This window comes from Microcaecilia unicolor, chromosome 5 (genome assembly GCF_901765095.1).
Source record: "Microcaecilia unicolor chromosome 5, aMicUni1.1, whole genome shotgun sequence".
NCBI classification, from domain to species: domain Eukaryota; kingdom Metazoa; phylum Chordata; class Amphibia; order Gymnophiona; family Siphonopidae; genus Microcaecilia; species Microcaecilia unicolor.
In genome coordinates, this window is record NC_044035.1 from 37735157 (window position 1) to 37748123 (window position 12967).

General features: G+C 44.3%; 1 protein-coding gene across 5 annotated transcripts in view; it reads left to right on the forward strand.

Moving 5' to 3' along the window:
• Positions 1-12967, forward strand: part of STN1 (STN1 subunit of CST complex) — a 101161-nt gene that overhangs the window by 51887 nt on the left and 36307 nt on the right. For all 5 annotated transcript variants that reach the window (XM_030202791.1, XM_030202794.1, XM_030202793.1 and 2 more), the window contains one exon: positions 4258-4353. In XM_030202791.1, coding sequence (XP_030058651.1) covers positions 4258-4353 — 96 coding nt within the window. The remainder of the gene's footprint in view (positions 1-4257; positions 4354-12967) is intronic.

Below are 12967 nucleotides of genomic sequence, written 5' to 3' on the forward strand. Positions count from 1 at the left end.
TTTTTCCCTTTTTTCTAATACTTTTAAATCACTGGCAGCAAATATCGTCCTATGAGTGGACCAAGAATTGTTATAGTAACATAACTGGAATTCAGCTGAACTTTTTTTATCTATTCAGAATTTGTCAGTTTATTTATAGTATACTAGCCGTTGTGCCCGTTTAAAACGGGCGAGATTTCCAGCCACCCTCCTCGCCAGGTCGTCGTCGACGCTTCCGTCCCCCCCCCCCCCCGGAGTCGCCGCCGCCACCCCTCCACCCGGGCCGGACGCTCTGTTCGTTACTGAACTTACAGCGCCGAAAACGCAGCAGGCAGACAGATCAGCTGAGCTCCCGTCGGCCTTCCTTCTCTGCCTGTGTCCCGCCCTCGTGTGACGTAACGTTGGCGAGGGCGGGACACAGGCAGGGAAGGAAGGCCGACGGGAGCTCAGCTGATCTGCCTGCCTGCTGCATTTTCGGCGCTGTAAGTTCAATTGCGAAGAGAGGGCCCGGGCCAGGTGGAGGGGGGCGGCGGCGACTCCAGGTGGGAGGAGCGGTAGCAACCTCGGTGGTTCCCTCCCTCCCCTTCGCGCAGTTTCCCTGTCCCGCCCCCGTCATCACATATTGACGCGGGGGTGGGACAGAGAGGGAAAGTGTCTACTGCGCATTTGCAAGTGAGTACAGTCACTCGCAATTTATATGTTTGATAATCCAGTAGTCATGGAAGATGCTTTGTTGTTGTCTCATTTCACTGGAAGTCCACTGAACTAATGTCATTAAACAAGCCCTCTCTTCCCAAATTCAAACAAGCCCTCAAAACCCATCTTTTTTTTCCTACTTCTACCTTGTACTTTTTCTGTTGCTTCTTTTATCTTAGATTTTAACACTGTATTTTAATCTTTAATTTATCTTATTTTATTATAAACCACTTTTTCCTATATCCCAGGCCTTAACGGTATATTAAGCCTGTGTAAATAAATAATTTCTCCTGGTAACTGTAGATTTGCATTAGGAATGGATTAAACACAAACACAATACATCTATGAATGGCACATTGTTTCTCTAAAAATATGGTAGGGTTGGTCTATTAATAGCTGGGGCTTGAATTATTATTTTTCTTTTCATTTCTGTGAAAAAGAGGTCAAATGGGCATTTAAATAACTTCTTGTGTCCTTGAAAGCTCACATGCTACATCTTGGCTGGTTTATGCTGTTCTAATACAAGTTAATTATAAGAGCGGCATCAATTTATTATATCACCTGTGAGTAAATAATTAAAATACAGAACATTTCTGACATTTTAAATTTTGATGACCTGTTACTGAATTGCCTCCTATATATTGTTCTAAAATGTTGTAGGCCCCTGTCTAAAGAGATCCAACTTGAGAACAGTACAGATCAGTAAGAGAGTTAAGGAAACAGTTTTTAAATCTCTTGCATTTAGACATTATCAAACCAGACAAAATGGAGATGGTTGAATGACAGGAAGGAAATGTTGAAGGTTGAGAGCAGAGAAGAAGGGAGAAGACAAAAGGGTTGGTGAGATGATGAAAGCAGAAGGTGGGCAATGTTGTTCCTGTGGTATACAGTGGTTTCAGATGGAGAAAGAGATTGGGAAGGGGCAGTACCAACAAGAGGGGCTGCAAGTCCTCCACAGCACCTGGAAGGCAGCAGGAAGAAGTGCTAGGCACCTGGAGCTCCACTTAACATCTGGATCTTGAAACCTCAGCTTGCTGACCCAAGGAAATGCAAAATCTGAAGCCTCCTTAGGTGTATCAAACAGATGTGCAACTCCGTTGACCACCACTTGGAATTTCACTGAATGTAATAAGGTAAACCGAATATGCTAAGCTGCAAGTGCCATACAGACCGGTGCAAAATTTTTCCGTTGCACTACCACTTGGGCTGAGTAATCTAGGAAACACAGTATTTGATTGAGATTGGTATTCCAACTGTTTACCACCTCGGATTGCTTGCAGAATAGCCTGCTTGTGCCCAAAGTGTAGAACCCTAAAAATGACCAAACACAGTTGTGTGACATGATCCTGTTTCTGTCCAAGGCTAGGGTCCAGCTCCACTTGAAGGGGCCATAATGGCACTCCAGTTGCAATGATTGAACCAACCGTGTTTTCAAAAATCCTCTTAGCTCACCATCCACCAAACTCTTTGGAAGTCCCACTAGCCTTTCATCTGGAACAATTTTCCAAATCATCCACCTTGTTCTTCTGATAAACAACTCTTTTTTAACAGCTGAGCACTGAAGGCCTCAGTTATCTGTAACTTATCCTCAATTTCACTAGTACAGATTTTATAATCAAATTCCAGACTGAAGCTATCAAGCCTCTCATGCACTGCGTCCACCCAATCGATAATGTGCTGCAATCACTTCTAAAGCCGCAGTCACTTCTGCAACAATCTCACCTGACCATGTGGAGCTCACAGAAGGGCTGGAAGGACTCAAGGCAGCCGCCATCTTGGTCTCCACCAGCTGAGACCAATCTTTCTTTCCTCTGTGGTTTAGATGCCATCAGTCCAATCTTTTTTTTTCTCTACTGTTTTATACCTGGTATTCTCTATTCATGGAGGTATTTTTCCTTTTGTTTGTGACTATTAAAGTAAATACTACTTTGACAAAAACATCATTCAGCTGTTTTTTTCATGGTAAAGCTAGTAACTTGGAATGTGGGAGGGATTAACTCTCCGATTAAAAAGGGCTAAAATACTGCAACATTTGCAGAGGCAAAATATTGATATCGCCCTGCTACAGGAAACCTACCTTAGTCAAGTAGAGTATGCCAAACTTGAAACGTGGTGGGTGGTGACTGTGTGTCCGCCGCAACCCTAGGAAAGAAAGGAGGAGTAACAATTCTCATCCGTAGAGGGGTGGCTGCAGCAGTTAGGCCCCTACTCATAGACCCTGGGGGACGATACATATTGGCGGAACTGGAAATTCAGGGCCAAAAAATTTACTCAAGTGTTGGGGAAACTGGTGACTGGGACCTGGGACCAGTTTGTGCTGGATACGCCAGCGGCCTTTGGTTCTCAAGCTACGAGTGCTCGGCTAATGTGCTGTAAACTGAGCCTGGTGGCTAGGAAGTGTATATTACAGTGTTGGACAACTTCGGAGCCACCAGCTTACTGGCACTGGAGGAACCAAGTACACTTGCTAGTTCTGTGGGAGGCAAGGGAGGCAACGGGTTCTCCGAAACGGATGATAACGCTTTATACGGATCTGGAATCCATACTTGCAGGTGTTGAGTCCCCGAGGGCGAAGTTTGCTCCTCAGTAAGTTATAATATTATGCCTTATAATGTCCCTAGGATGTTCAGCCCCACTCAATTAATACACTTCCAGGGAAGGGGGGCTCCCCCGGGACTATCAGAGCTTAGGTCCAGGGGGCATAAGGGAGGGGAGGTTTAGGAGGTAGGGGGGAGAAGGAGGGTGGATGGGGAGTGGTGGGGGAGTAGTTCCAATGTTTGGTTTCTGAATATTATAGTGTTATATTAAAAGAAGGGAAGGGTAGTGGAGGGGGAATGTGTGTTAACAGCTGGATGATAGTCTGTATGCCTTCCTATCTGATTCTTTACGAAAGAGGAGGACATGGGGGGTTTGTTGGATTCAAAGTAGAGTTTGGGAAGGGGTGGGGGTGAAAAATTAAAAACTTGACGTTGGATGATGTTACTGGGATCTTATGCTTGTACCATGTTTGTGCTTCACTCTGTATGGCTTGACAATTGATGAACAAGCGTTGTGTTATCACGTGAATAAAAACATAAACTAAAGTAAATACTATTTCACATTTAAATAAAAAAAAATGGGATGGAAAGAATTGGATGCAGGAGCTGAGTGGTTCAGCATCTGCTCCTCATGATGGCACCTCAATATGCTTTAATTAGCTTCCTTCTTTGTCATATAATAATTAATTGATTCACTTATCATTTTGATTGTAACAAAGGCCTCCTAAATGTTTGGTCCTCCTTACTCTCTATCCTAATCTGCTGAATTTTATAGTAAACTGCTTAGATATTTTTACTATTTGCAGTATAACAAATAAAGGTGAAAAGTGAAATATGTAAATTATAACGTGATTAATAAATGCCAATAAATAAATGCGGTCACCCAGAATTTATGCTTGCCTTTAGCACTGTATTAAAATGTATTTTGTAGCAGCCTCACTAGTTGCATGACATAGGCTCTTGTTTTCCTTGAATTTTTTATGATGCTCCTTTGTGGAGGAAAGCTGTGGTTTCCATGTACTGAACTAAAATACTTGTTTCATAGGTATGTTTATGTACAAAGGACGTCCAGTAAAGCAGGTGGATATCTTAGGAACCGTGGTTTATAAAAGAGAGAGAGAGAATTTTTATAATTATGGAGGTAAGAAAAGTTGCTTTTTGTGTTCTGTTTTTTTTTTTTGTATGTTTAATTTTTCTTGCTATTACCTTCAAGCAGATGCTTGAAGGTTGTTGCAGGAACTCATTTCTAGCTACAAAAGGAAGAGAAGAGATCCTCCCTTGCAGATTGTAATGGTACACTCTTGGGTCAACACAGGTACAGCCTCATTGACCAAACACTGTTAAGCAACCATTTTTCACTCTAGCTGTCTCTTGTTTGGTCTTCGGTGCACAATACTGAGTGAAGTGGTGGTTTACCACTGGAATGTTATTCTTAAAGGGTTCATTAGTATCTTTCCATCCTGGGCATTGGGATTTTGTACACTCGGATAAACACTGCCATCACAAGCATAAAAAGATGTGAGCAAAATCCAAATAAATATGCATGTTACACTATCATGGAATAAGCAACCTTGTGACAGGGCATCATAGTTTTGTGTTTCAGTATATGTATTTCTTACTTTTAATCTCTTGTGCTGGCAGCATATGACGGTCCTGTTTTTGGAGACTGAGGTTTCATGTTTCATTTTTCTTATTATATAAGTGGAATATGGTTTTTTAGAGCTTTATATAGAATACATGGCATGTTCAGACATATATTTAGGGAAAATTTAATTTGGTTCTCAGATGTGCTCTCTGAAACATATACCCCTCCATTTCCTGAGTAATTTCAGCTGTCTGTTCCTCTACATCCTTATTTTATTTTTATTTTTAAAACCTTTCCTTCTTCCCACTGATTTATATGAGTAATATGTTCTAATCTTAGTTTTGCATATTCATTTACATTAGCACTTTTATGTCAATAGTCTTATCTTTTACCTGTGTAACTACAACTTGAGGCACTTAAAACATAACCAGCTATGATGGCAGAGTTCAGCTCCCATCCCTTATTGTTTGCTTTCATTAAAACAGTCAAGCACACGGTCTACTGGTCCAGGCACAAGTGATTTTTCTGGATAAAATTATTTTACAAAATAGACTTCTCCTTCTGGGCATCTAAATGGTAGATGACATTTAATGTGAGCAAGTGCAAAGTGATGCATGTGGGAAAGAGGAACCAGAATTATAACTATGTAATGGAATGGAAAACAAAAATGAGGACATTAGAATGCCTTTGTATTGCTCCATGGTGCGACCGCACCTCGAATATTGTGTGCAATTCTTATCACCACATCTCAAAAAGCTATAATGGAATTAGAAAAGGTACAGAAAAGGGCGACGAACATGATAAAGGGGATGGGATGACTTCCCTATGAGGAAAGGCTAAAGCGGCTAGGGCTCTTCAGCTTGGAGGGGAGATATGATAGAGGTCTATAAAATGAGTGCAGTGGAATGGGTAGACGTGAATCACTGGTTTACTCTTTCCAAAAATGCTAGGACTAGGGGGCACTCAATGACGCTAGAAAGTAGTAAATTTTAAAACAAATTGGCGAAAATATTTATTCACTCAATGTGTAATTTAAACTCTGGAATTCGTTGCCAGAGAACGTAGTAAAAGCAGTTAGCCTAACAGAGTTCAAAAAAGGTTTGGATGGCTTCCTAAAGGAAAAGCAGCATAAAATGTATTGTACTGTTTTGGGATCTTGCCAGGTACTTGTGACCTGAATTGGCCACTGTTAGAAACAGGATGCTGGGCTTGATGGACCTTCAGTCTGTCCCAGTATGGCAATACTTATGTACTTATCAGATACCCAAATATGTGGCCTTGTTCAAATCCTCTCCTTCGCTTCAATCATCGGTCAGCCAATATTCAGGTTGGGTGGTTCCAAACTGCTAGATGCAACTGAGGTAGAATTTATTTCTGACAATATCCAATACAGTTCATTCATTGACTTAATTCACAAGTTCGGATACATGATGAGTTTCAGAGCATAAGCTATTCTTTCACTGTTGTGTCCATAATTTTTCCTAGGAGCTCTTCAGGAAAATGGAGGCCAGAGGCCTAGTGTAAAACTGCTAGCTGTAGCAGCAGAACATGAGTCCGCACACACTGGAAGTCTCACCTTTTAGTCTTAAAGCAGGGGTTCTCAACCCAGTCCTTGGGACACACCAAGCCAGTCAGGTTTTCAGGATATCCACAATGGAGCCACTGCATGCAAATCTCGCTCATGCATATTTATTGTGGATATCCTGAAAACCTGACTGATTTAGGGTGCCCCAGGGACTATGTTGAGAACCACTATCTACTTAAGTACATAATTGACGTGGTTTAGCATAGATAAAGTTTAAGGTTAAGTAGAGGTTAAGAAGTTGACGTAGAGCCTAGATCACACCTATGCTTTTGTGTGGATTTAAAAATCCTTTGTGCTTCAGGGTATGCATTTCGAGTATTTCCAACACCAAAGTAATCAAAGACTGGGATTGAATTCTCAGACATTCCACAAACTTGCTGTGGTACTGAAGGGACAAAGTACACCAGACAGAAATCTACTACACAAATAATAGCCAGCAGTTCTTGTAAGAAATTAAATTATCTTGGAAATGCAGGTGAAGAACACACATTGCTTTAGAGCGCTGTAGGATAGTGTAGTCCTATTGCCCTTCAATTGCTTCTTGCCTGCACAGCTCTCCTATCTTCCCTTTCTTGCTTGTGAGCTTACCAGACTGCCTCGCCCTATCCTTTCCTGGGCATCAGTCCCTCTGACGACCTCAGTTTGGCTGCTGTAGTTAGTTCATTTCCTCCTTGAAATTTGTGCTTTTAAGCTTCTCAGATGAGGGAGTGGCTAAGCCTATTTTTGTTTTGGTCTGTTGCACTAAGGATTTGTAGTCTTGTGTTTTAAGGAAAGCAGAACTACTGGTGTCTGCATGCATTGCTCCTTGAGTCCTTCATGATCTAATGTTCCCACAGATTCCTTCACAGGCTTTCTACTTCTGGTGTACCTAAAAATGGTATTATAGTTTTTGTCTCGGTGGCAAGTTTTTCTTAATATTCTCTTTTAGCCTTCTTTATCAGTGCTTTGCATCTAGCTTGACAGTGCATATGTTGCTTCTTATTTTCTTCATTCAGATCCTTTTTCCATTCTTTGAAGGATGTTCTTTTGGCTCTAATAGCTTCATTCACTTCACCTTTTAGCCTAACCCAACATTATTCCAGATAACCAGTGGTGTGCTGGTAAATTTTTAACAGGTTCTCTCCCTGCCCTGCAATTTAGGGGAGGGGCCTGCGGGGGAGGGCGCAGAGGTGGACGGGGGAGGGGGGGGGTAATACATTTCTCTCTCTCTCTCTCTCTCTCTCTCTCTCTCTCTCTCCTTCCCCCCTCATCTCAGAGCTCCCATTAAACAACAAATCTTTATAGCCCAAATCAAATGCCATGTTCATAATTAACTTTGTATGAACTTGTCCCAAACATATTGAATTACCTATAATACAAAACCTACAAAAATCACTCAGGACCTATAGAGCTAATCTAGTTCACTATAACACCACTAGCTCACAGAAGTAACACATGCACTTCCAGCCACTAGCGCAGTTTTGTAAATAGGGTTAATCCTAAATTTAAAATAAAGTTATTTTTCTACCTTTGTTTGGTTTCTGCCTTCTTCTATCTTTTCGTAACTCTTTCAAAGGATCTCCTGTCCATCTGCCATTATCACTCTCCTCCTGTCTTCTTTACCTTCTGCACTATGTCTAGCTTCAATTTTGGTTTGTTCCTTTCAGCTTCCTTCCATTTTTTGCTGCTGCTCTATCCATTCAGATTTCATTAATTTTTATTATCCAGTCTTCACTCTCCCTCTTTTTACTGTGTCCACCTACAGTTTTCCATCTTTTCCCTTCATCCCAGCCCCCCATTCCCATTCCTTATTCCCCAGTTTTTTTTTTTACTAAAGCTTTCTTCTCTCCTCCCTGCCAGCTAATCTCTCCTTACCTTCTAACCCCTGATATCCAGACTCTTTGTACCTCCATGCCCTCAACATCCAGCATTTTCTCTCTCTCTACCCCCACCATCCACCATTGCCCCTGTCTGTCTCTGCTTCTGGCATGTAGCAATGCCACTGTCTCTCTCTCCACACCAGCATCTCTCTCTCTCCTTCCTATGCATGATTGCTCTCCTTTCTCTCTCTATCCCACCCAGCATTGCCTGTCTTTCTCTCTCCCACCATCTAGCATTGTTCCATCTCTCCCTTCTCTCTTATGCAGTATGCACCTATCTCTCTCTCCCCAATCCAGCATTTATTGTCTCTCTCCCATCCCTCATTCAGTATTGCTTCTATCTCTCTCTTCCATCCCATCTCTTGCACAAGTCCACCTCTTTTTCTCTCTCTCACCCCAATCAAGTATTGCCATTATCTTGAGTCTCTCCAGTCCAACATTCCTTCCCTCATTTATATCCCTTTTACCTCTCTCACCCCTCTGTCTCTCCCGTTCCCACCCACCATCATGCAGTATCTTTCCTTTCACTTGGTGCCTTCTCCATTCGGCAGGACCCTGACTCTACATACTGCTACTTTCTCTAGCAGTTCCAGCCCCTCAAATAAAAACCTCCTCGGTCCTCTCTCTCTCTCTCTCTCTCTCTCTCTCTCTCTCTCTCTCTCTCTCGGGTGCAGGGCTGCAGCTTCCTCATTTTTAGGTATAACTTGTCTGGAATGTTTTTACGTTTGGGGAGCGTGCCAGGTGCCCTTGACCTGGATTGGCCACTGTCGGTGACAGGATGCTGGGCTAGATGGACCTTTGGTCTTTCCCAGTATGGCACTACTTATGTACTTATGTACTTATGTACTTATGCGGTGCCGCGGCACCGCGCATCTTTTACTTTCCTGTCAAGATTGAAAGCAAACAAAAGTTTTCCTCAGTAGAGCCCCGCCTCAGGAACAGGAAGTAAAGTTACGCAGAGGGAAAGCTTCTAGGGCTTGCAGGATGGATGGGAGGCTGCTTTGATCTCCATTGCTGCTAGGTCAGAAGATTGCAGTGCTGGGGGCGGGCACAGGAAGGTTTCAGAGACCAGATCGCGAGAGGGAAGGGAGAGAAATACCAGAATGCATGTGGAGGGAGGGGGCGGGACAGGCTGAACAAAAGTCCCCAGGATTGGCTGAAGCAACCTGATTTTTCTGACTGTGCCTGCAGTGCCGGCCGGCACCACTTAAAAAAAATTGCTGCAAGAAGAGGAGCAGGAACTGCGTCGGGTAGTGGGGAGGTGAAGAGACATGCTGAGCGAGCCACAGGGAAGGAGGACATCAAGAAGAGGCACGACAAGCCTAAATTTTGGGAGCCGGCTCCCAAAATTCTTAAAAAACTAACCGGCTCTTGCGAGCCGGCTCCAGCACACCAATGCAGATAACCCAAAACTTCCTACTGCAGCAGAGTCTTCTGCCTGAAATTTGAGACATTTCCCAGTACTTCATGTTTCAACAGGATAAAGCTTGCAAAACAGTTAAACTCTTAATGAAACCCCAGAATTAATTGAGCCAACAGCTCAGTGGCATCAAAGATATCATGAATGTGTTAAACAATTGCAAAGTCTCTTCTTTTTAGAATGGGCTCCAAATAGGTCCTTATTTGGCATCTAAAAATAGGCATCCCTTTATAGAATTATCTTCTTTTTCAATTTAAAGAAGGTCTTTATTAAGTTCTTAAAGAGAACATGCACAGCATTGGCAAAGTATAATTCATTCCTTAGCTTCAGCAGCAGATGAATCAAGAAACTGGTGGGTTGTATCCGTCTACCAACAGATGGAGATAGAGAACACTGAAAGAAGGCAGTGAACCTGGACGTCCAGCTCATTCTCCCCTCAGTTTATCTCTAACTCCAGCATCTGAATTCTGATTTTGGGAGGCTCGTGGGCTGGCCAGTTAAGCAGGGGGTGTGTGGCTGAAGGTGCCCACTTTAGAAGCATACTTGGGTCTGAGGTCCCTGCCTTACTCCGTCTCTCCCCTTCTCCCAGTGGTCCCACTCTTTGCTGCTCTCGGCTGTGCTCCTTCCCTGCATTGCTTTTCTCACAACAACACTAAAAAAAAAAGAGAGAGAGAGAGTAAGTAAAGTGCAGCGATTTTGTTATTGAGCTCTGTAAGACCAAGTATAGGGACGGTGGAGCGTCGTCTGGGCTCCTTCTGGGAGTGACTGCAGTGGTGCTCCTCAGCGGAGCAGGGTGAGTCTTGCCTTTCTATACGTGGCTGCGGTGCTCTGATTTGACGGTTTGCAACTTGCTTCTCACAGGTCTCCCACTTAGCCATCTCTCTCCTCTTCAATCTGTTCAAAATTCTGCCGCATGACTTATATTCCGCCAGTGTCACTATGCTCATATTAGTCCTCTCCTCAAGTCACTCTGCAGCTCTTCAGTACCTCTCCACTCTCTTCTCTCCCTACACTCCTCCCCGGGAACTTCGTTCACTGGGTAAATCTCTCTTATCTGCACCCTTCTCCTCCCCTGCTAACTCCAGACTCCGTTCCTTTTATCTTGCTGCACCATATGCCTGGAATAGACTTCCTGAACCAGTACGTCAAGCTCCATCTCTGGCCATCTTCAAATCTAAGCTAAAAGCCCGCCTTTTTGATGCTGCTTTTAACTCCTAACCCTTATTCACTTGTTCAGAACCCTTATTTTATCATCCTCACTTTAATATTCCCTTATCTCTTATTTGTCATGTTTGTCCTAATTAGATTGTAAGCTCTGTCATGCAGGGACTGTCTCTTCGTGTTCCAGTGTACAGCGCTGCGTACGTCTAGTAGCGCGATAGAAATAAATAGTAGTAGTTATGGCAGTGGAATCAGTGAAGCGCTGCTCTCGCTGCAGCAAGCACTGCTCCGCAGCAGAAGTTTGCAGTGCAGGCTGCCTGGATGACTTGGGGGCTGGGAGTTCAGCTGCATCCTCAGACACTAAGTTTTCCCGCATTCCTACTTTCGGAGCGAATGCCATTTTGGAATCGTTGGGGGAACCTGGGTTCGTGGGTTCTCCGGCGGAGAACCTCAGGAAACAGTCCGGGTGCCCTGTTGATGGAGTGCGGTCGGTGAGTGAACTTCAGGATCAGGCGACCCTCAGGGGGAGGAATGCTGGCTTCGGCCTAACCCCTGGTAAGCCTTTCCTCAGCTGAGAGGTGCCCAGCTCTACTACCAGCTGCCTTTCAGGTGCTGTGGAGGACTTGCAGCTCATCTGCATATCCTTACAGCCTTCTCCGGGGTGACACCCAGGTCCACTCCGATCCACTCAGGGCCTCCGCTCTAGGTGCCGCACGCCGGGGCATTTTTCTCTTTACGCCTAATCTTCTTCCCAGTTGCTAAAGTACCTCAGTCATTTATGGCCCCTATTCACATTCTCTTCCTAGCCCTGTCCCTTCCTAATCTTTTCCCTCACCCCCTACCTCTCTCCGCTACAGTAACTCACTGCCCATCCATCGACTTCATCACCTCACCTTCTCTCCTACCCTCTTCCTCCCTCTTGGCTTTTAATCTCAGTCTTTCTTCCCTCCATTTTGCCTTCCCCATTCCACCTAAATACCTCTCGCCTTCGACGCCTTCGTGGCCACAGCTCTCCTACTGTCCTCCGCTCTCTTTTACTCCTTCTCTTACTCTCAGCCGGTGACATCAATCCCAATCCTGGCCCTCCTCACCAACTATTATCCCAACACTACAGATCTCACCGCGACCTCTCTAACCTCATCTCTATTCCTCTACTCCCCTCCTCTTTTCTGCCCTTCTCTTGCGCCCTATGGAATGCCCGCTCTATCTGTAACAAACTCCCCTATATCCAGGACCTCTTTATCTTGCGTCACCTCCATCTGCTTGCCATAACAGAAACCTGGCTCTGCCCTGATGACTCTGCTTCAGTCGCAGCCCTCTACCATGGCGGTTATCTTCTTTTCACATACTCCTCGCCCTGCTGGTTGCAGGGGCGGTGTTGGACTACTTCTCTCTCCCTCCTCCAGATTTCAACCCCTTCTTCCACCTCAACCTCACTGTTTTTCCTCCTTTGAAGTCCACTCTATCCGCCTTTTCTCTCCTCTGTATCTTCGAATAGCGGTCATTTATCGTCCCCCTGATAAGTCCCTTTCATTCTTTCTCAGTGACTTTGATGCCTGGCTTGCTTTCTTCCATGATCCCTCCTCCCCCTCTCTCATCCTTGGTGACTTTAATATTCCTGCTAATGATCCTTCCAACTCTTTTATTTCCAAGTTACTCGCTTTAACATCCTCCTTTAATCTCCAACTATGCTCCACCTCCCCCACTCATCAAAATGGTCACTGTCTTGATCTCATCTTCTCCTCCAACTGTTCACCCTCTAGTTTCCTTGCCTCTGATCTTCCCCTCTCTGATCACCATCTTATAACTTTCACACTTAAATCTCCTCCCTCCCAGTCCCGTCCTATCTTATCTAATTTATCTAGGAATCTTCACGATATTGACCCTTCATCTCTATCCTCCCATGTTTCAAACCTCCTCTCTACTGTGGCACCATCCACGTCTGTCAACGAGGCTGTTTCTTCTTACAACAATACTCTATCCTCTACCTTAGACACTCTTGCACCTTTGATGACCCGCCCTATAAGGCGTACAAAACCCCAACCTTGGCTGACTTCTAATATCCACTACCTACGTTCCTGTACCCGCTCCGCCGAACGCCTCTGGCGGAAATCTCGGGCCCTTGCTGATTTCTTACACTTTAAG